The sequence below is a fragment of the Schistocerca serialis genome, chromosome 7 (genome assembly GCF_023864345.2).
Source record: "Schistocerca serialis cubense isolate TAMUIC-IGC-003099 chromosome 7, iqSchSeri2.2, whole genome shotgun sequence".
NCBI classification, from domain to species: Eukaryota; Metazoa; Arthropoda; class Insecta; order Orthoptera; family Acrididae; genus Schistocerca; species Schistocerca serialis.
The window spans coordinates 348,849,793-348,875,116 of record NC_064644.1 but is presented as its reverse complement, the minus strand read 5'-3'; the positions used below and the strand labels follow the sequence as shown (position 1 = coordinate 348,875,116).

At 39.3% G+C, this 25,324-nt stretch overlaps 1 protein-coding gene across 1 annotated transcript in view; it reads right to left on the bottom strand.

Moving 5' to 3' along the window:
* LOC126412514 (uncharacterized) overlaps nucleotides 1–25,324 on the bottom strand; it is a 98,329-nt gene that overhangs the window by 26,693 nt on the left and 46,312 nt on the right. The window contains exons 2-4 of the mRNA XM_050082143.1: nucleotides 16,519–16,624; nucleotides 3,557–3,741; nucleotides 2,567–2,677 (exon numbers count right to left, since the gene is read on the bottom strand). Coding sequence (XP_049938100.1) covers nucleotides 2,567–2,677; nucleotides 3,557–3,741; nucleotides 16,519–16,624 — 402 coding nt within the window. The remainder of the gene's footprint in view (nucleotides 1–2,566; nucleotides 2,678–3,556; nucleotides 3,742–16,518; nucleotides 16,625–25,324) is intronic.

The following is a 25,324-nucleotide window of genomic DNA, read 5'->3' as shown; positions in this document are numbered from 1 at the left end:
TGAATGGACACAGACAGACAGTGTTTGTTGGTAATGAGGATCACCCTGTGGCTAAACATGCCTTGGTGCACGGCCAGCACATCTTGGCACAGTGTTACACCGTCCAGGTTATCTGGATACTTGCCACCAACACCAACCTATCCGAACTCCGGAGATGGGAACTTGCTCTTCAATATATCCTCTCTTCCCGTTACCCACCAGGCCTCAATCTCCGCTAATTTCAAGTTGCCGCCACTCATACCTCACCTGTCATTCAACATCATCTTTGCCTCTGCACTTCCGCGTCGACTGACATCTCTGCCCAAACTCTTTGTCTTTAAATATGTCTACTTGTGTCTGTATATGTGTGGATGGATATGTGTGTGTGTGTGTGTGTGTGTGTGTGAGTGTATACCTGTCCTTTTTTCCCCCTAAGGTAAGTCTTTCTGCTCCCGGGATTGGAATGACTCCTTACCCTCTCCCTTAAAACCCACTTCCTTTCGTCTTTCCCTCTCCTTCCCTCTTTCCTGATGAGGCAACAGTTTGTTGCGAAAGCTTGAATTTTGTGTGTATGTATGTGTCTGTTTGTGTTTCTATCGACCTGCCAGCGCTTTCGCATAAAATAGAGGGAAACATTCCACGTGGTAAAAATGTATCTAAAAACAAAGATGATGTGACTTACCGAACGAAAGCGCTGGCAGGTCGATAGACACACAAACATACACACAAAATTCAAGCTTTTGCAACAAACTGTTGCCTCATCAGGAAAGAGGGAAGGAGAGGGAAAGATGAAAGGATGTGGGTTTTAAGGGAGAGGGTAAGGAGTCATTCCAATTCAGGGAGCGGAAAGACTTACCTTAGGGGGAAAAAAGGACGGGTATACACTCGTACACACACACATATCCATCCACACATATACAGACACAAATGTCTGCTTGTGTCTGTATATGTGTGTGTGTGTGCGAGTGTATACCCATCCTTTTTTCCCCCCTAAGGTAAGTCTTTCTGCTCCCGGGATTGGAATGACTCCTTACCCTCTCCCTTAAAACCCACATCCTTTCGTCTTTCCCTCTCCTTCCCTCTTTCCTGATGAGGCAACAGTTTGTTGCGAATGCTTGAATTTTGTGTGTATGTTTGTGTTTGTTTGTTTGTGTGTCTATCGACCTGCCAGCGCTTTCGTTCGGTAAGTCACATCATCTTTGTTTTTAGATATATATTTTTTTTTCCCTCCCTCCCCCCCCCCCTCTCTCTCTCTCTCTCTATCTTTCTCTCTCTCTATCTTTCTCTCTCTCTACCTAATTATCTCCCCTTTTTTCTTTTTATCCCATGCTGGAGCTACACTGAAGGGCCTAATATCATGTAGGCCCCAGTAAGCATGCAGAACTGCTGCAACACAATGTGGCATGGACTCAAGTAATGTCTGAAGTAGTGCTGGAGAAAATAGATGCCATGAATCATGCAGGGCTGTCCATAAAACCAGAAGAGTGCAAGGGGATGGAATCTCTTGTGAACAGCACATTGCAAGGCATCCGAGATATGCTCAATAATGTTCATGTCTCCTGTGTTTGGAGGCCAGCGGAAATGTTTAAACTCAGAAGCGCATCCCTGGAGCCACTCTGTAGCAATTCTAGATGTGTGAGCATTGTCCTGCTGGAATTGCTCAAGGCCATCAGAATGCACAATGAACATGAATGGATGCAGGTGATCAGACAATATGCTTACATACATGTCACCTGTCAGAGTCATATCTAGACATATGAGAGGTCCCATATCACTCCAACTGCACACGCCCCACACCGTTACAGAGCCTCCACCAGCTTGAACAGTCCCTTGCTGACATGCATTCATGTGGTTGTCTCCATACCCATACACGTCCAGCTACTCAACACAACTTGAAGTGAGGCTCCTATGAGCAGACAACATGTTTCCAGTCATCAACACTTCTATGTCAGTGTTGACAGGCCCAGGCAAGATGCAAAGCTTTGTGTCATGCAGTCATCAAGGGTACATGAGTGGGCCTTCAGCTCTGAAAGCCCATATTGATGATATATTGTTGAATGGTTAACTTACTGCCACTTTCTGATGGCCCAGCATTGAAATGTGCAGCAATTTGCAGAAGAGTTGCACTTCTGTCATGCTGAATGATTCCCTTCAGTCATCGTTGGTCTGTTCTTGCAGGATTTTTTTTCTGGATGCTGCGATGTTTGAGATTTGATGTTTTACCAGATTCCTGATATTCATGATACACTTAAAAATCCCCACTTCAGCGCTACCTCGGAGATACTGTGTCCCATCACTCACATGCTGACTATAAAAGCATGTTCAAACTCCCTTAAATCTTGATAACCTGCCATTGTAACAACAGTAAATGGTCTAACAACTACACCAGACACTTGTTGTCAGATATAGGTGGTGCCAACCACAGCACCATATTCTGCCTGTTTATCTGTATTTGAATGCGCTTGCCTATACCAGTTTCTTTGGCACTTCAGTGTATATTTATATCAAGACAGATAACAGTCCCTTAAAGTCACTTATTTTACAGATTTCAAATAACAGTATGAATTGGATTTGATTTTATTCATACCTTCTCTTTAATTATACAGCTGCACTTGCATTTAAGGTGCCGTTCCACAGCAACAACTTCTTTACGGTGCTGCTGTAAAAATTTTCCACCTCTGAATTCTGTAATGTAGACCTGTAATGATAGAATATTTATATAGATTTTTATTTGTCAGTCATTACATATTTGCTGTAAAACAAACTCTTTGTGGGACAAGAGCTATGCAGCAGGCTCAGAATACAACAATTGTTTTATTTCTTTGCCACTTGTTTGTGATTAAATTTCAGAAAAAATCAAACAAGTATTCTGTATGTTGCAGTGGAGCAATACTTCATTTCAGAATTTGTTGTTAATTACTTGGCAACTTCAGTTGCGATACGATTTTTTTGGTACAAACTGTAAGCAAGTAAGATTCAGTCTAAGCTTTCATTTGCTGTAGGTTGTATCACACCTTTGTTTTTTATGTACTTTTCATTTCACTTGTGGATTATTATATATCAACTTGCATAGATAAGTTATAATCTTAAGTCTTGACATTCTTTTTAATTTTTTGCAAATTTTGAACAAGTTCTGCCAATGTCCCATACTAAATTCTTTCAGTTTTATTCTAAGTGAGATGGGTGGAGATCACAAACCTCTGGTCACTTAATTTGTACTTGTTGACAAAGGCTGAATATTAAGCAGGTCCCATTTCATTACCCTCCAGGAGCTTATAGCTATTTGTGAATTTTTCATTAAAAGTCTTTTGTGTTATTAATTGTCTCAGTTAAAAAGCAGGTCAAGTCACTTGAAAACACAATGCATTCAAAATTTTACATTCTGGGCCACGTATTTTCCTTTTCTACATTTTTGTGACATCTAACAGGAATTTATAGTTTATGTTAAATGTCTTCCATCACATGTATTACTTCTTTGTGTACATAACAATATCTGATGCACCAGTGTCAATTTTGGTCTTATTTACTCACCACTATCTCATTATTGACAATTATAATTCAGTTAACTTTTTTTCACCTGAAAATTTACTATTCCACTGTCTGTTGGTTGGCAGCTGAGCAAGCTGTGTCTGCAACACCCTCCACATCTTTCAATCCGCGTACATGATGTGTGAACGACCTCAAATGGATTGTTATTCTGGTAGAGCTGCACTATCTGGAGCTCAGGTTCACACACTGCTAGTTTAGCATGGTGTATTGCCTCTGTAAAAAGAAAATTTATTCCTTAGCATGAATTAAATTCCAAAAATAGAAAACTTGCATAATGAGAGAGAGATAGCCTTAATACTACAGTAATTAAACATAAATCACTTATTATATTTGTACTCCCTAAATTTACATGATTTTATTAAGAAATCAATATTTTTAATATTTATATCAGGCTCATCTGAACTGTGCCCCTGGGGCGCTAGCGCCCGTGGCCAGTGCCCCAGCGAATTTGTATGTTGCTGCAGTGGCCGAGCCGTGCCACTTAGCTGGCCGTGCAGACCGCCCAAACACCAGCCGATAGATATACTTGTTTCCCCTTTTTCCCTTTGGGCAGAGGACGTCTCACAAATGCTTCAGCTACAGCTGATCGACCTACAATGCCATATCCACCTGAAGGGCCGCTTTCTTATGTGTAACTTCCTAAAGCTAAGAACCGTTCATTCCTTGGCGATAAAAATTTGACCAATTCCTAAAGTTAGCAGTCTCACGGAATATTGTACCAAGCCTAGACAAAATCGTTTCCTTGAAAAAGAAAAATGTGTAAAATGTTAATTGTCTTCTTTAACAATGTTGACTGAAAGAATAAAAGAACTTTATAACCTTAATTCTATTTTAATAAGTTTTCAAACTTTGTCAGTTAAAATTATTATGTAAAAAACAGTAAACTAAGGATCCGATTTCTAAACTCTGAAAAGGGATACAAAAAATTGTAGCATGAAGTAAAACAAAAAATACTTACTTGTAACTACTAACAGTAAGAATGAGACTCTATATCCCTTACATAAAATTAATTCTAAAATAGAATATTTTGTTTACGTTAGATCTGATCATGGGACAGTCCAGCGCAGAGCAGTGCTGTGCGGTCTCAGTCTCAGTCTCGGTCTCTCTCTCTCTCTCTCTCTCTCTCTCTCTCTCTCTCTCTCTCTCTCTCTCCTCTCCTATGGCGACACTAGCGACACACGGTCGCGGATGGGGCGCTGAACTACACTGTCGCCTGATTTATATAGACAACTGTCACTTCATTATGTATCACCAATACATAATTCTAGTCTAATTTTAAAAATCAAACAGTATGCAGATGTTTATTATTAATTATTTATTATAATTAATTCAATTCAGTTCAATTTATTAGCGTCCTTGTAGTACATCATCGAAATGATATAGGACTTGTCAACAAACATTACAATTTAAAATACATATACATGAAAATTTGTAATTGAATTTACATGTCACTTAGACATTACAATTTTAATAGAACTTTTAGAACATTAACATAAAAATACACAAGTAGGATAACAATGTACAAAAAAAAAAAAAGTGATTCTCACATCAAAGATTATTTACATTCTTACATTAACAGTTTCACACTTTCATAGAAACAGCAAGTATTTAAATGTGAGCAATTACACATATTTAGTATGTCAGGGAAATATTAACTGCGCTTTTATTGTCAACGATTCACAAACTCTTCAATACTGTAAAAACTATTGCTCAATAACATGTTTTTTAATTCTCTTTTAAATATGTACAGTTTTGGTATTATTTTTAGTTCTTTGGGGAGAGCACTGTAGAGGATTTTGGGTTGGTATAGTACACTTTTGTGATACATAGCTGTTTTATGAATTTCTCTGTGGAAATCATTCCTATTCCTTGTTTTGTAGTTGTGAAATTCTCTGTTTAATGTAGAAAATTCCTCGTGTTCTTTTAAGAAACATATGTTTTCATATATGTATAAAGATGGTAGTGTCATGATTTTTAATTCTTTGAAAGCTTGCCTACAAGAGTCTCTATATCCTATACCTTTTATTATTCTGACTGCCTTCTTTCGTAGTCTAAATGAGTGTTTTGTTAGACTGATGTTCCCCCAAAACTGTACGCCGTATCTTAATAAACTGTGCATGAATGAGAAATAAACACATAACACTGTTTTAATATTACATGAGCTTTTAAGCATTCTAAGTATATAACATGTTTGACTTAATTTTTTGTTCAATGATATTACATGCTTTTCCCATCTTATGTGTTCATCAAACCATACTCCCAAGAATTTAGTGTATGATGCTTGTTCAATCTTACACTTAACCAGTTCTACTGTAAGGTTAGTTTTTATTTTATTTGTAATATGTCTGAAGTTGATCCACGTTGTTTTTTTGGCATTCACAATGAGTCTGTTTTCATTAAACCATCTGTCTGCTTTGTCTGTTGCTAATGTGACTTTTTCCTGTAAGTCAGCTTCACTATTTGCTTTAACAAACAAACTTGTATCATCAGCAAACATTACTGCCTCTGCTTCAGATAGATGACTTGGTAGGTCATTGATAAATATTAAAAACAGTAATGGCCCTAATACAGATCCCTGGGGTACTCCATACAAAACTCTCTCGAATCTTGATGAATATGTCCTATCTGCCTGGTTTATCTCCACCTTCTGATACCTGTCTGACATATGATTCAAACCATTTGTGGGCAACTCCACGTATCCCATAGGCATAGCAGTAACTTATGGTCGATGACATCAAAGGTCTTTGATAAGTCTAAAAACAATCCACAATTTAATTCCTTTCTGTTTATGGAATTTAGAACAAGTTGCAAAAAATTGAAGATAGCTGTTTCAGTTGATTTATTTTTACGGAAACCATTTTGCGCATTAACCAATATTCTATTCTTAATAATTATTGTGATCTCCCTGATAATCGTCATGAGCCTCGAATGTGCCATCTATCAGATGATGTAATACTGTACTAGTTTTGAAGAAACATTGCTACTGATTTTTTTTCAGCAAGAGACTCATATGAACACAAATTGGTACCTATAAGGAGATGGTATCTGTTCATCTTCATATAGTTAAGGCTAACTGGCCATTGACCTTCTTCTTCTGTGCTGGATGCATACGCATTGCCCGAACTCTTATGGGACTCGGTAAGATTGTCTGCCTCAAGTAAAGAGTGTAGTGGGCAGGGGCACTACGAATGTAGTGTGTGGACATTAAGTTGCGAATGTAAGTCTCACAGAGAGCATACAAGGGATAAATCTCTGCAGTCACCCTATCCTAGGTTCAAGTCCCAGTTGGGGCACACATTTTCAACTGCCCCTGTTGATGTATATCAATGCCTGTCAACAGCTTAGGGTCTTGATTTAATTATCATTTCAAATGGATATCAGTTGAACCAGATTGTTATGTTAAAATTCAGAGAAGGCCAGAAATTTGAAAGCTGAGAAAACAATGTTTACATGGTCTTAAAGAAACAAGACTCAAAGTTGGATTCTCTAAAGTAGAGGATAAGCTTTCAGAAAGTGAGCCTAAGCTTCCATTTTACCATACAGGTAAGAAATTCCCCACAGTATGTGTACAAGAATGCAAAGAAACTTATAAAAAGTACCCAGTGAGTGCCTCTTAGTAGGTATGAAAGAGGCAAGGAGACATAGAGAACTATGCTACATTCTTGCTAATCTGGACCTCAGCAGTCCGGTCTATCTGTAATATGGCGCAAGCCTCTAGTCCCTCAAGCAGAAATGACGCTTGCAGTAATGAATTCTCATGTGCAAAAATGTTGTTAGTTAATTATAATCTTAAATAATGCAATACCTGTTTGAAATTGTGTCTTTTGTAGCAGTTCAGTATCATGGCTTCTAAACCTATTATGCTAGACCTAAAGCCGAAACTGGAGACAAGTATAACTGATTTTCTTTGCAGAAAGCCATTACTGCTGTGTACAATAATAAAACTGTAAAGCAATGTGTATCACAGGGCTCAGTATTGGGACCTCTACTTTTTCTCCTGTATATTAATGACTTGAGCCTGAATGTAGATGCACACAAAATAATAATATTTGCTGATGACACAACTGTATTCCTCAAAGGAGAGAACACAGAGGCTGTGCAAAAAGCTGGGAACAGAAAGACAGCTTCCATGAACTTTCACACAACACAAAATGCAAATTCCTCTCAGCCACTTGTCACTGTAAATAACCAGCCAATAGATACCGACACTGTTTTTAAATTCCTGGGTGTGTGGGTTCAAGATAACCTGAAATGGAATACACATACAGGAAAGGTAAATGCCAGTACTGGCTGTTATGCATTGAGTGTACTGAAATCATGTGCTAGCCTGAAAACAGTAACCAGCACATACTGTGCTTACATACAAGCCCACCTAAAATATGGTGTGATATTCTGAGCAAATTCTCCAACTGCCCTGAGCACATTCAAAATCCAGAAGAGAGCAATGGCAGTAACGGCCAAATAACAATAAAATTATTATTATTAATATCAAAGGAACAGAACACTTGGAGTACAATACCGCACCCATCACCAAGTACTGTATGTTGTAACATTGTGCAGCCACAGTGTCAGAGCTAAAAACCAACCAAGTTTTATTCTGCTTCCACAAGGAGAGATTCACAATAACACTGAAGTATAGAACACTAGTTATAGAACACATTAATATACAGCCTCCTGGGTGAACATACTGTAAGAAAGTCAATATAAGTGTTGCACAGGTTCCAACACAATGGGATTATATTGGGTTGTTGTGTCAATGGCACAGCACTTGCTGTGCTGTCTGTTCAGGTTGTGTGGCGATCTCTCTATGCTTGCAGTGGAGGCATTTCCATTGCATGCTGTTTGATTATGCATGCTCACACTATAGGCTAACAACAGAAAGAATTACCTACAAATATTTTAAACACTGTGACTGAAATAAAACTTGAAGCATAGAGTAGTTCCTATACAAACTGATGAAATAATCTGAAAAGAAATATTGTTAATAATTATAAAGTTTATAGCCCATGCAATCTGCTGCAATTACTTACTGTCAGAGCAGTGACAACACAATTTGTACTACTTGCGATGGTTTGCCTTCTTTAATTCTTTGTTTGTTGTCCTCGGTGTCAACATACAGTGTTGCTACACTGACTGAAAAATGGATTGTGGAAGTACAACACTGACTACTTTAAATGATGTAGCCAACAGGTGCACATTTGCATTTCACAGTACTTTACTTTCACTGTTCACAAGCCCCCCAGTAATACACAGTAATATGTGGCCAGTCCACTATTGTTTTAACTTTCCATAAGACTCATTAATAGTTTGCAGGCAAAGCTCCACATACTGCTGCAATAGTTTACTATTGAACATCTACGAGCAGTAAAAACCTAACCACAAAGTTCACAATTCTTGAAGAATAGAAAGGTATGTATGGGGCAGACACTGTCATTGTTTTAACACATGGCCTAATTGTGTTACACTTATTTCACGGATGCATTGTTGTTGATCTAACCAATACAGGTCCCTCGTCTGAAACTCGGCCATGGACTGACTGTCTCAGGACGAAAAATTGGGCCGTTATATATCCTCACAATAATAGGTACTGAACCTACGCATTGTTTGAAGTTAAATTTACAGAAATTACAATTAAAACTTAACTCATTAAATTAACTGAATACATCAAAAGATTCCATCTTTTTAACAGTTTCTTCTACTACAAGGGTTAAGCCAAATTATTTGTTTAAATGGTGAAGTTAACAGCTATAGTTACACAAACAATACTTTTGACAAAACTGTTAATTACTTTGGAATTCATTAAGGGCTGGCTTTGCTAACATGTTTTCGAATAGAGCCAAATAAACACTTAAGAATGATAGTGTTTCATCTTTCAAACGTTTATAATTTATATTTGTTTATAAGTCAACAATAGAATTTAAGTTACAAAACAATTACTGATTTTGCCCTATAGTGAAAGATACTAACCAGGAATAGTCAAAATAAATTAGAAAATTGTTGTGACTCGCCAATCATTCAAAGCGCCGCCGCGCAATTACGTGCGTCCTCTACGTGCGGCGCTGTCTGCCAGCCATGCAGCAGCTGCACCACCTAAGCGGCCAGCTGAGCAGCGGCCGCTAGACTGGGACTCAGTGCTCATTTGAATGCTAACGTGTACACATGTCTTGCTTGTCAACTTACTCTGTGACTTATATGTGTTGTGTGGTTCTGAAATATATGTGTTAAACTTGACATTATAACAATTGGCGACGAGGATGGGATTTTTCCTTTTCACCGTTGACCCACAGGTTTCCATGGCTACTGTCGAGCAACTATTGCAAAATCTCCTTCAACAGCAAATGCTTCTAACAGCGGCGATTCGCAATTTCATTGCGGCGTCAAATGCGGGGTGTTTCTTGCCGTTGGCTATACCTCCTTTTCCTCCTTACGACGAGGCGGCGGAAGACTGGTCTGATTATGAAAAACGTCTTCGACAGCACTTCTTGGCATTTCATGTCATGGACGAACAACCTTATAAGTCTCTGTTCCTTTCCTGGATCTCACCTCAAATGTATCGGTTGTTGTCGCAATTGGCTCCTTGTAATTGACGCCTACTGTAACTTTCCTTTCATTGTCAGTTGCACGTCGCCTACCACTGCGGCAACCACCAGTGCTCTCGCCCGCATTTTTTCTTTGGAAGGCCTCCCCTCTACTCTTGTTACTGATAATGGTCCGCAATTAGCCTCTTCCGAATTTGCAGATTTTTCTGCTCGTCACAGCGTTATGCATGTCACGGCCCCGCCGTTCCATCCACAATCCAACGGTGAGGCTGAACGACTGGTCCGCACATTTAAGGCTCAGATGCGGAAACTTCTGACTTCTTTTGCTGCTGATGATGCACTTCTCCAGTTTCTGGCGTCTTACCGTTTCACCCCCATGGGCGACCACAGCCTGGCTGAGCTCTTACATGGCCGACAGCCCCGCACGCTACTTCATCTTCGGTGGCCTTCCACCTCACAGCCACGGGTGCCTCCACTTGGCCGGTTCACTGCCGACAACCTTGTCTGGGTACAGGGATATGGGAGGCGGCCGAATTAGAGCCCGGGCCACATCTCACGACACCGTGGCTGACGCCTGTATGAAATCCAGACGGACACGGGTGTTGCAGTGCGTCATTCGGACCAGCTTTGGCCTCGTGTGCCGGCAACGCCTGTTCTGAATGCCGCTACACCACCTTTGGCTCTACCTGATGCTCAGGATCTTGGCATCTCTCAATACTCACAATGCTTGTCTTGTGACAGCCAGAGCGAGAGCACCAGCAGCAGCGAGTACTGTTTGTATAAAGCGTTTATTTTGCATTTTGTTTACGACCTTCCACTAAGGAAGGGATTCTATTTGTGTTTATCTGCTCTGCATAGTAACTAACAGTTCTTGATAAAACTTTACGTAGTTTTCGTGTTAGATTTCTTAGTGTTTTCTTGATCGTTTAGAACAGAAAGCGCCCTAAAACCGTCTTTTGTTTGTTTCGCGGCCGTTAGCCACTAGTCACTTGAATCAGCAGTTGTCTTGTGACAGCCAGAGCGACAGCACCAGCAGCAGCGAGTACTGTTTGTATAAAGCGTTTTTGTACTTATTTGCTGCGCTTAGCTTTTAAATAGTTTTTCTGGGAAAACCTAGCGTAGTTTTCGCGTCTCGTATTTCAGTGAGTGTTTCTTGATTATCAGAGTAGCTCATCAGAAGATTATCTTGGGAATTTGTCACCGTATAGAGTAGGGTAAACATAGTCATGTGTAGGGACTGTGGTTGTTGTGAGCGGACGCAAGGAGAATTGGCCACTCTTCGGGGGCAGGTGGAGGCTTTGTCTGTTAGGCTCATCGAGCTCGAGGCGCAGGCGTCGGCTCGTAGTGGCGTTGGGGCAACTGTGGTGAGACCTATGCCTACTTCGGTGGCCTTGGAATCACATGGAACCCCTGATGTCGCTGCGTCTTCCAGCAGTGAGCATCTTACCGGTCAGCCATCACTCCAGGGTGAATGGCGGACAGTGGTGGGCTCGCGCGTGCCTGGCCGAAAGGCGAAGGTGGGATCTGGCCGCGTGGCAGCTGCCTTACCCCTTTCCAACAGGTACGGGGTGCTTCCTAGTGGTGATGACATCGTTTCCGAGCCACCACAGGATGCCTCGCCTGTTGGGCCAGTGGCCGATTCTCCGGCAAGGTCCCGACAGTCACAGAGGGCGGGCCTATTAGTTATAGGGAGCTCCAACGTTAGGCGGGTTATGGAGCCCCTCAGGAAAATAGCGGGTAGGTCGGGGAAGAATGCCAGTGTGCACTCGGTGTGCTTGCCGGGGGGTCTCGTCCGTAATGTGGAGGAGGCCCTTCCGGCAGCTATTGAACACACTGGGTGTGACCGGCTGCAGATAGTAGCACATGTCGGAACGAATGACGCCTGCCGCTTGGGTTCTGAGGCCATCCTTGGTTCCTTCCGGCGGCCGGCTGATTTGGTGAAGACAACCAGCATCGCACGCGGAGTGCAAGCTGAGCTTAATATCTGCAGCATAGTGCCCAGAGTCGATCGCGGTCCTCTGGTTTGGAGCCGTGTGGAGGGTCTAAACCAGAGGCTCAGACGACTCTGCGACTATAATGGTTGCAAATTCATCGACCTCCGTTATTGGGTGGAGAACTGTAGGGCCCATCTAGACAGGTCAGGCGTGCACTACACACCGGAAGCAGCTACTAGGGTAGCAGAGTACGTGTGGCGTGCACACGGAGCTTTTTTAGGTTAGAGGGACCCCCCCTTGGGCGAAACGATAAAATACCTGACGGCTCACCAGAGAGGACATTATCATCGTTGATAAAGAACGTCCGTCCTCAGAGACCAAAAACAGGAAAAGTTAACGTAATATTGGTAAACTGCAGGAGTATCCAGGGCAAGGTTCCTGAATTAGTATCTCTTATTGAAGGAAATAGTGCACATATAGTATTAGGAACGGAAAGTTGGTTAAAACCGGAAGTGAACAGTAACGAAATCCTAGACACAGAATGGAATATATACCGCAAGGATAGGATAAACGCCAATGGTGGAGGAGTATTTATAGCAGTAAAGAATTCAATAATATCCAGTGAAGTTATTAGCGAATGCGAATGTGAAATAATCTGGGTTAAGTTAAGTATCAAAGGTGGGTCAGATATGATAGTCGGATGCTTCTATAGACCACCTGCATCAGCAACCGTAGTAGTTGAGCGCCTCAGAGAGAACCTGCAGAACGTCGTGAAGAAGTTTCGTGATCATACTATTGTAATAGGGGGACACTTCAATCTACCAGGTATAGAATGGGATAGTCACACAATCAGAACTGGAGCCAGGGACAGAGACTCTTGTGACATTATCCTGACTCCCTTGTCCGAGAATTACTTCGAGCAGATAGTTAGAGAACCAACTCGTGAAGCTAACGTTTTAGACCTCATAGCAACAAATAGACCAGAACTTTTCGACTCCGTGAATGTAGAAGAGGGTATCAGTGATCATAAGTCAGTGGTTGCATCAATGACTACAAGTGTAATAAGAAATGCCAAGAAAGGAAGGAAAATATATTTGCTTAACAAGAGTGATAAGGCACAAATCGCAGAATATCTGAGTGACCACCATCAAACGTTCATTTCTGAGGAAGAGGATGTGGAACAAAAATGGAAAAAATTCAGAAACATCGTCCAGTACGCCTTAGATAAGTTCGTACCGACTAAGGTCCAAAGCGAGGGGAAAGATCCACCGTGGTATAACAATCATGTACGAAAGGTACTACGGAAACAAAGAAAGCTTCATCATAGGTTTAAGAGTAGTCGAATCATAGCTGATAAGGAAAAGCTGAACGAAGCAAAAAAGAGCGTAAAGAGAGAAATGAGAGAAGCATTCAACGAATTCGAACATAAAACATTGGCAAACAATCTAAACAAGAACCCTAAAAAGTTTTGGTCATATGTAAAATCGGTAAGCGGATCTAAATCCCCTATTCAGTCACTCGTTGACCACGATGGCACCGAAACAGAGGACGACCGAAGAAAGGCAGAAATACTGAATTCAGTGTTCCGAAACTGTTTCACTGCGGAAAATCGTAACACGGTCCCTGACTTCAGCCGTCGCACGGACGCCAAAATGGAAAATATTGAAATAAACGATATCGGAATTGAAAAACAACTGCTATCACTTAGTAGCGGAAAAGCATCCGGACCAGACGAGATACCCTTAAGATTCTACACTGATTATGCTAAAGAACTTGCCCCCTTTCTATCAGCAATTTATCGTAGATCACTGGAAGAACGTAAAGTACCTAGCGACTGGAAGAAAGCGCAGGTCGTTCCCATTTTCAAGAAGGGTCATAAATCAGATGCGAATAATTATAGGCCTATTTCGCTTACGTCAATCTGTTGTAGAATAATGGAACATGTTTTGTGTTCTCGTATTATGACATTCTTAGATAATACAAATCTCCTTCATCATAACCAACATGGATTCCGCAAACAGAGATCATGTGAAACTCAGCTCGCCCTATTTGCCCAAGAAATTCACAGTGCCGTAGACACTGGCGAGCAGATTGATGCCGTATTCCTGGACTTCAGGAAGGCATTTGATACGGTTCCGCACTTACGTTTAGTGAAAAAAATACGAGCTTACGGAATATCGGACCAGGTTTGTGATTGGATTCAGGATTTCCTAGAAGAAAGAACACAACATGTCATTCTTAACGGTTCAAAATCTGCAGATGTAGAGGTAATTTCGGGAGTACTGCAGGGAAGCGTGATAGGACCTTTATTGTTTACAATATACATAAATGACTTAGTTGACAACATCGGTAGCTCCGTGAGGCTATTTGCAGATGACACGGTTGTCTACAAGAAAGTAGCAACATCAGAAGACTCGTACGTACTCCAGGTGGACCTGCAGAGGATTAATGCATGGTGCGACAGCTGGCAGCTTTCCCTAAACGTAGATAAATGTAATATAATGCGCATACATAGGGGCAGAAATCCATTCCAGTACGATTATGCCATAGGTGGTAAATCATTGGAAGCGGTAACGACCGTAAAATACTTAGGAGTTACTATCCGGAGCGATCTGAAGTGGAATGATCACATAAAACAAATAGTGGGAAAAGCAGGCGCCAGGTTGAGATTCATAGGAAGAATTCTAAGAAAATGTGACTCATCGACGAAAGAAGTAGCTTACAAAACGCTTGTTCGTCAGATTCTTGAGTATTGCTCATCAGTATGGGACCCTCACCAGGTTGGATTAATAGAAGAGATAGACATGATCCAGCGAAAAGCAGCGCGATTCGTCATGGGGACATTTAGTCAGCGCGAGAGCGTTACGGAGATGCTGAACAAGCTCCAGTGGCGGACACTTCAAGAAAGGCGTTACGCAATACGGAGAGGTTTATTATCGAAATTACGAGAGAGCACATTCCGGGAAGAGATGGGCAACATATTACTACCGCCCTCATATATCTCGCGTAATGATCACAACGAAAAGATCCGAGAAATTAGAGCAAATACGGAGACTTACAAGCAGTCGTTCTTCCTACGCACAATTCGTGAATGGAACAGGGAAGGGGGGATCAGATAGTGGTACAATAAGTACCCTCCGCCACACACCGTAAGGTGGCTAGCGGAGTATAGATGTAGATGATGTAGATGCAGCCCTCTCACCATCATCGCGATGCCAGCACAAGAACGTACGCCACCAGGAGAAGTGCCCATGCAGGAACCGGATGACCATCCTCTGTCAGAGCAAATCTACTCGCCTCCTCCTCCAACATACGCCGACACATCGCCCATATCTCCTGTCATATCAACTGGACTTGCCGCAACGGGCAGATTGGTGCATGGGGCCCCAGCAGATTTGACCCCTACATCTCCTGTCATCTCGACCCGTTATCATCGGGGACACTTCCGTCCGTACAGGAAGCCTGCTCCTCGAGACTTTACGGCGAGTCAAACAATGCCTATGGACATTAGCCATCTCCAGGACACCTCTATCAAGACCAGTGCACCAATTTCAAAGGGGGGAAAAGTGTTGTGGCTCGACGATCACTCAAAGCGCCGCCGCGCAATTACGCACGTCCTCTATGTGCGGCGCTGTCTGCCAGCCATGCAGCAGCTGCGCCACCTAAGCAGCCAGCCGAGCAGCAGCCGCTAGACTGGGACTCAGTGCTCATTCGAATGCTAACGTGTACACATGTCTTGCTTGTCAACTTACTCTGTGACTTATATGTGTTGTGTCGTTCTGAAATATATGTGTTAAACTTGACGTTATAACAAAAATCAATTACATACCTAACACCAAGCACAAAATTAGATCTGGTGTTATATTCTTTAAAACTGAGGGCCAACCTTTCTCTTTTATCAAAATGCAGATTATACTCAAGTATGTTAATGGTAACTAGTTTAAAGTGAAAAAATGAATTTTTAGGAGGCAGACAGGAAAACAAGAGGGGAAGAAAAAATATCCCAGCTTGCTTTGTCACATAGTGAAATGAATGTTAAAACGTTTTCATTTTGGTGCTTCAGATTTATTTTATCTTGGGCAGTACCAAGTAACTTTCCTTGTCCACTGAGATTAATGTAACATTGTGCAACAATTCTAAATGGAGGAAAATGTTACTGCATGATTCTGATTATTAGCTGGACTATTGATTCTAAGACTTTTATATATTAACATCCAGAAAGACACTCTAGTAGGGTCTAATGTTGTTTGTAATCATGTAATAAACACGACCAGATCATGTACTTGATGACCAGCTTAAATGCACAACAATGAGGCAATTTGCATGAAATATATGACAATAACAGAAGTTACAAGGATCTAAGGAGAGAAGAGAAAGCAGCATTCAACGTTCAGCTGTGGTGAAAAAAAGTTTAAGAAGGTGGTATTGTCATGCATCTTTTACCTCACAGAAAAAGTGTTAATAACACTGTAATAAAAAAATCTATCACTTTTTGAAACATTTTGCATTTTACTCACTTGCAACTTTGTCATCTTCTGAAATTGATTTTCTCTCAACCAAAGGCTTGGGGAGCTCTGTGACATTTTCAATTTCACTCATCCTCCTCCTGAAGCCGAAAAGCGTCTGTAAGAAAACAAACATAAAATTGGTGTTATATCTATTCAGTTTCAGCAATATGAAATGGATAGGGGGTGGGGGAGGGGGGGGGGAGATGATCCTATAATCAGGGAACCATTTATTTTCCATCTACTCATATGTTTATAGTAAAGTAGCAAGTTCATCATTTTTTCTTATTCAGAGCAAGTTTATTTTGATGGAGCAAAATCAGATTACTTGTATCAGTCATGCAGGGCCAGATACTGTTGCTAACTGTGGGGTGAAATGGAAAACTGAGTCCTATGAAGGCCATGTAATCTTGGTGTAACATGTCAAGCCAAGGTGGTGCTGTTTGCCAATCGCAAGTTCAGGAGTTCACTAAATATTATGAATAGTACTGATAAAAAGTGTTATGTTTGCAAATAATTGTATCATTTACTGAGATAATGGGTGTCTTACATGCTGTGTGTCAAAAGTGACTGAAAAATGCAAGGAGAAAACTGTAAGACCCATCAATAACGTGGGAAGCAGAGCTTGTCCTTCTTACTATGAATACATGCAAGAAACATGAGAAAACTTTTGTTCATGTAAAAAAAAAAAAAAAAAAGTGTGATGAAGGGTATTACGTGGTTCAAATGCAAGACAGGGTACCACAGTAGTGGTGTAAGCACTGACCCCAAACAGAAAACCAGGTATGTGCCAAATGTGATGACTTATATCAATAATTAACAAACATAGATTGCATGTTTTAATTGATGACATCATCTATTTAAAACAAAAAAGAATATTATTTAAGCAACGAAATGATAGTGGTGTAAAACTGTATGCTTTGTGTAACAAAACAAGTGAACAAAGGAAGTAAGTGGACAGTATATCACAGATTCTAATGGACACCTGGAGTCACGAAAATAAAAGCTTTATCAGCAGTATTTGTGGAAAGTGCAAGAAAACAACAAAAAGCAGCATGACCCGTATCAAGTGTGAAGCAAAGTTGCTCTTTCGATGTGGAAAGGTAGATTCATCACTGAGAGTCGACAGAAACTTTGTGATGGAATGGAAATGTGATACACATAGAAATATATCAAGCAACAGGCCTAATATTCCTTCAAGAAACCAAAATTAGGTGCTTATTTTGCCAGTGATAAAAGTACTTCTCCAAAATCTAATGAAGGGACATCACCAAGAAATGCTGCAGTACAAAATGCTCACAAGTGTCAATGAGTCTCTGAAAAATCATATTGCTTGAAGACACATCTAAATAAAGTTAAACAGATACCGTATGCCACAGCGAAGAGTTCTCATTGTTTATGGGCACATGAGTTTTGCTGATAGCTATGGACATGGAATGGCCTCACATATTAATGAAGCATCAACTGTGAGATCCATGAGTTTTATTAAGGCTGGGGCCTCCCTCTCAGAAATAAGTACGCATATACACTCAGAAGAAACTGCTAAGTTGTCATCAAACAATTCGTAGCCCTGGTTGGTGCCTCTAATGGTATATACATAAAAATGAAACACTCATAGCGTACTAGGAATTAAAGAAGTGGCTGGGTCATCTGACTCATACAAACGTTCTGTTTGTGAACATTCCACTCCATAATGACCTACCATGCTAGTCCTGCATAAACAAGGAATTAATTATGCTAATGAACATTAGCCAAGTGCATGTAAACATTTTAAAAATGTCAGAACTGTAGACATCAGTGTGGATGTGTCCCAGATTCCACACTATACACTCCATTGGAATGGTCTTGGAAAGCAGCTTGTGTCGCAGTAAGTACTTTAAGAAACTAAAAAGATCCATCTTATATCCTATTACAACTAAGACAATGTTAGGCTACCAAAAATACTCTGATGACAAAAACTTTTCAGGATGGAAACTCCACTGGCCAGCCAAGCATATGAAAACAACATGGCAAGTAATTGCAAGCAGAAAAATCATCAACCAAAACCAGTGCATTCATTCAAAAGATCAAAATTTTGTATTTTATTTCAGAATATGCAAAGCTTAAGGAACAGAAGTTTAGAACTACAAATATTTTAGAAAGCCTCACAGGAATTATAGATTTGCTTTGTATTTCTGAGCATTGGGTTAAAGATGGTAAAGCTGCCTATTTTTACTTTACAGGCTTTCAGGTGGTTAATCAATTTTGTAGAACTAACAAAATGTGAGGTGGCTGTCTAATACTTTCTAGAGATAATGTAGAATGTATTCCATTACTTAAAACCAAGTGTATGAATAGTGAAAAGTATTTTGAACATGTCACTGTAGATATTAAATCTCTTAAGATTTTAGTTACATGCTTCTACAGACCACCTGATGGTAACATAACAATTTTCACCTCCAAACTCAACATGCTACTACAACACTAAAGTTCAAAATACCACAATATTATTTTCTGTGGAGATTTTAATATGGATTCTTAATACAACCCACTGCTTCCCAAAAAATAGTCAAAATGTTTGCAATGCTATAACATAATAAATATAAACAACAAACCTACAACAACAACTAATTTACTGCTGACAGGTGATGTGCTCACATACTAGAAGACAATATCACTAATGGTAAATCAGATCACTATTTCTTTCTACTGAGTATGACCACACAAGATAAAAATAAGCAGACAGAAGCTTTCCAACACACATATGAAAGACCAACTGGCAACAAAAACAATGTAGCATATCTCACACATCTCCTCCATAAAGTTGACTGGAAGGATGTCTATTGTGATAGCAATATTGACAGTAAGATTCAAGAATTTATGAGTGTTTTGCAACACTGCTATGAAGTGGCATTCCACATCAAAGTTGTAGCTCAACAATAGACATGCAGAATGTCTAATAATAAATGGCTAAATCAGGAATATAAACCTCTTTCTGAAATAAGAGATTGCTATATGCCTACAGTAAAACTGCAGACAGCAAATTATTCCATAACTATTTCAAACAGTATAAAATTGTTCTAAACAAGGCAATTCATGAAGCAAAGAAAATGTATAATTGGCAGTTCATCATTAACTTGTAATAAATCAAAAGATATGTGGAAACTGATTAACAAAACAGTTAGCAAAAAAGGCATGACACTCATTAACATGCATTAAAAATGAAGATGGTGTTATCACTGACAATAAACAGTTATGTGAAATATTCAATACTCACTTCATTAACATTGGCAACAAACTCTTTTCTTTAATCAAGATACCTGCATTTATTTGTCACTCAATGTCAGTGATGCTCCTACAATCATTTTTTCTTGGTCCAGTCACACCAAGTGAAATATGTAATATTATAAAGCAGAAACCACAGAAACATTCCTGGTGTATTTTATTCCCATTTAAAACAAATCTAACATCCTGTTTGTGACCCACTGTCAAATAGAATAAAATAATCCTTATTGTCAGGTCAATTTTTTAGAATTTTTAAAACAGCAGAAGTTGTTCCTCTGTTTAAAAAAGGTGAAAGGAGTGATGTAAACAACTACACACCTGTCTCCATCTTTTCAAGCATATCAAAAGTCCTTGAGAAATTAGTACATGACTGTGCTATTAATTTCTTGGATAGTAATTGCATGCTGAGTCTCCACAAGGTTGACTTTCAGAAAGGGAGACCAATAAATGGAGCACAATATTCATTTTAAATGAAATCTACAGTGCACTAAATGAAAAAGACACACACACACACACACACACACACACACACACACACACACACATACATACATAACACATGTGTTCCTTGATCTGACAAAAGCTTTTGATTTAGTCAGCCATGAATTACTGTTGGAGAAACTACTACATTATGAAATTGACTGCTTTAGGTCCATCTTTCAGACAGAGTACAGAAATTAGTGATCACCTCATAAATGTTGAAAGTGCTCAACCAGTGGAGCAAGCAGTAAGATGAGTCATTCCCCAAGGTTCCACACTTGGTCCCCTTTTATTTCTCATATTTATCAATGATCTGCTCCAAAGCATTCAGGAATGTCCCACAGTAATATTTGCTGATGACGCCAACATACTGGTTTATAATCAATGTCCTCATCAACTCAACACCAAAAACTGTAATCTGGTAAAATGGGTAAACAAAACCAAACTTATCCTAAATAAATATATCACTGAACACAAAAGATATCATCTCTGATAGATGATATCAGGATAGAGAAATAACCCAAAATGCTTTGTAGTGAGGACAGATGACACACTACAGTTGGATACACATGAAGATAAATTATTGAACAGGATGAGCAGTCTCTGTTATACTTTTAGTATTCTAAGTAATGTCTGTGACATGGAAACACTAAAATATGCCTACTTCGCATTGTTGCACTCAATAATTACACACTGCTTTCCTTTTTGGAGCTCCTCACACAAGAAGATATTCATTATGCAGAAACGAATAATTAAGGCAATACAACAAGTGCCCCTATCCTTCACCACTAGACATTTCTTTAAGGAGCTCAATATCTTGCCAGTACCTTGTATCTGTATCCATGAAACAGTGTGTTTCATCCATGAAAATTTCCATATGTTTACAAAGAATAAAGATGTTTACCACCACAATGCTCAGCAATCCAATTGCATATTAATAGTTGATCAATGGCTACATAAAGGGCACAGTAGTGCAAGGCACAAGGAAGTTCTTCTGCACAAGGAGATACCAAAAAATGTAAAGTCTCAGCAGAAAAGATTCAGATTCAAAATAAAATCAATGATAAAGATACACTGCTTCTGTTCTGGAGATGAATTTATGAATACTAAGCTAAAATAATTTGTGTGTTGTACTTTAATATGTGTGTTACCATTTCACTTTCACTTGACGTATTTGCCTCACTTAACAGATGTAACTGTTGGTTCCTTGTTATGTCTTATCTGCACATATGATAACATAATGTAAATATTGTTTACAGGTATTATTCTCTGTAATCTTTATCCGATGACTGTATGTGAATATATTACAAGAGTGATGCCTATCTATGAACGATGTCTAATTTATATAACAGTATATCTTAAAAATGTTTATAATTACGTATGCATGTAACTGAATAGCTCAAAAATGTATATGTTTATGTATGCAGTTAATTTAAATGTGAAACATTCTCTTCAGCAACTGACCAGTAAAACAATACTCATAGTTTAAGTTGTTCATGTTACATTAGGAACCACTCATGTTTGGAAAAGTGACCTGTATATTATTTTATTATATAGGGTGCCCCAAAAAGAATAACCGATTTTAACTTGTAATAATATTGAGACAAATGTCACTAGGTAACTGAAACAGCACTAGATGTGATCGTCATGGTCTAGAGTTTCAGCAAAAATCCACTAGATGTCACTATGAGCGCTGACCTGTAGCATGCACCCAGTCTCGCGCAATATGGCATCTGCGCAACAGAAGGCATATTGTGTTACTGAATTTATTTGTACTCAATCAGTGATCGCTTTTCACATGCGTATATGGGGGCTCAAAAACCCTCATGAAACAATTGAACATGAACGTGATTCACCAAAAATTAATGTTTTTTTGCTTTTTCGCAAAGCAAGGTTTATGGACCCTACTTTTTTGAGGAAGAAACCATAACAGGACAATCATATCTTGCAATGCTGCGAAACTGGTTATTCCCACAACTTGACTCTGACAATTTCCTCTATCAGCAAGATGGAGCACCACCACACTGGCACAACAACGTATGCAATTTCCTCAATGCTGACTTGCCTCAACATTGGATAGGGGTACAGGACTATGAGACCAGGCTTTACACTCTTGGCCTCCTATGTCCCCTAACTTAACACCATGTGATTTCTTCCTGTGGGGATATGTTAAACAATGTGTTTGCATTCCTCCCTTATCTCGTGACATTGATGAATTAAAAACCAGAATATCAGATGCTGTAGCTTCAGTGACAGAAGACACCTTACGCTAAGTCTGGGATGAACTCAGCTACTGGCTAGATGTTGTCCATGCAGCCAATGGGGGACATATTGAACATATACGATGGATTGTTATAAACTTTGTGGAGTCAGCATCTCCTTAGAGTTGACACGACTCAGTGGTGATGGTTGTCCCAGTCAGTATGACGTGGAACAGCATCTGTCGCTCACAACAACGGCACCCTGTAGCTAGCAAGAAAACACAAACTCCACGTGTGGTTTGGTCACATTTCAGATACTGTCTTTTATGATTAATGTCAATATTTTGAAAGAGCAGTGCATCAGAATGTGCTAGCTGCTCTTGCTGCTTCACTGATAAATGTGGCAATTGCACCACTCGATGTCGCGATGACTCCCTTGACCTGAAATGATGATCACCAGTTTTCTTTTGTTGTGAGTCCGCGACAGACTCTCAACTTGTGCAAACAGGCTAATTGTAGTTCTTCTTTTTATTATACCCAGTTAGGCAATGGATGTTAAATATTAATAATATAAAGTCTTGAATCTTCAATCCATCACCCAAGTCGTGGCCACATTATGATATTGTGAGGATGTTAAGCTAATAAATTGTTATTCTGTCATCAAGACATCGCTACATCATGTGTTCAATAACTACATGATGTAATTCTAGAGATAACATATACTTAAGCAATGTTCAGAATGTGTCGTAATCTTGGGACAAATCAATGACTGTTCACTGTTAAATAAGCATGAATTCACTTTTCACTTGATAATAATCTAATAGTGAATTAATTTTCACTAATACACATGAAATGTCTATTCAATTATGTAGGCAACATGAAGAATTAAATTTTGAATCCAATTTTATTGTTCCTTGTAATTAATTGCCCTATGCTGAGCACGCACACCAATTTCTCACTCAGGGAATTGCTTCCATTTGCATCAGTAATCCTGTCATTGACAACAACTTCTGACAACTCGGTGCAATTGTACATTCTTCGTGTTTGCGTTTGTTACCTACTCCTGACTAATAATTGTTTTTCTGTCGGTGATCTTTCTTTTTCAATATCCTTGAATATTCTCGCTTATTCAGTATCACAAAGGCCAAGTCCCATCACAAATCTCACATGATTTAATTTCCTTGCAAGTTTCCATATCCCATTATCTTGCTAACGGTAAAGATGACTTTGCTTTAGTATGACTTCTGAATACTCAGTCAATAATGCAAAACTTTCAAACTTCCGATTAGCTTAAAACAATCTAGTAGCAGTTACATGCGTGCTGCTATTGCAATAGTACTAGAGAGCAACTAGATAGCAATTGAAGCTAACATTTCCATTTTCGTGTTACATTGTACTCACATTTAACTTCCTATTCAATGCAGCTATAACTCTCTTCTGTGGTAAATACTATCTTTGGCCAATTTACCATATGGACTTTAAACTTCGCTATTAATTATTTTGCAGTTCTTTCTTTGATGTTTTTGTTGTGTATCCTATCATATTCTTTCATTCAGTCTCTATATCATGATACATATTATTAATTCACATGACATTCCTGTTGATCAAATTATCACAAGTGTAAATTTTGTCATCAGTAGCTGCTGTCACTGTCAGGATGACTAATTTTCCTACTTCTTTTACAACAAAGGGTTGTTTATTAGAGTTTCTGTAATTGGGGTGTTATAACTTTTCTGAGTAATTTAGTATGCAATTCGTTGGTGTTAAGCCTTTCTTCCTCGTAAATAATTATATTTAAAATTGGGTCATTCATTTTGGGACACCTTGTATTGGAGACATCCCATAACATGATAAACAGCTCCAACCAATAGGAATAGCTCCATCTCTGCTACAAGGTACACATAGGTAGGATGTGACTTTTTCCACATGGAATTTCCCACTGAAGAATATTTTAGCATTATGTATAATCACACTAAAACTGATCTATCAATCTAAATTAATTTTGATGCCAATCACAACCCTGACAAGATCATTCAAACATCTTTGATCTAGATTCTTTTCAAAAGAGCTGTTTGAAACATCAACATTCCTCACATGAGCACTGTTTCATGGACTCTTTTAAATATGCACTGCTGGCCAGCTATTCAAAGTGAAATTTCGAAACAGGTACATTGTGTCATGAACAAATCTGCAAGTTTCAAGACACTGCAGAAATGTTACACTACAAACTTCATCAGGGCAACTTGTGCCTTAAAGGTATTTTGTGTAAATGTCAGTGATTTTACTGTTTTATTGGCCATCAGTGCTCAAAAGTTGACTAACTGTGAAGTGTGAGACATGCTTGCCCTTGTTGTAAGACAACATTATTTATGTTATATACTGGCATAGAATGAGTTGTCTTCTGGAGTTCAGGAGTCAGCTGATTTAAGCACAAGATTTAAGGGTGAGATGTGCAGCAATATTGAAGCTTGGTATGTCTGATACTTTGTAAATCTGGTGCATTTAAGGCACAGGTTGTGCTGATGAAGTCTGTAATGTAACATTTGTGTAGTACCTTGAAACGAGTAGTGTTGTTTGAGTTACAAAGTAAATGTTTTGAAATTAAGTGCCTCTACATTTCAGTGTACTCTGTTGCATAAAGTTTAATACTGGCAATATCTTTCTTCACCTTACTGTTCTCATGTTCTAGAAATCCATATTTAGAAGAGTCCATGAGACAGTGCATGTGAGGAATATTGATGTGTCAGTTAATGCTTTTGTATAATTGCATACAATGTAACATTTTTTAAGGTTCCTGTCATGGTTGTAACTGGTATTGAAATTGGTTGTTGGTGGTTGAGAACCTAATCAGTGAAGTCACCAGCCCCTTGGTC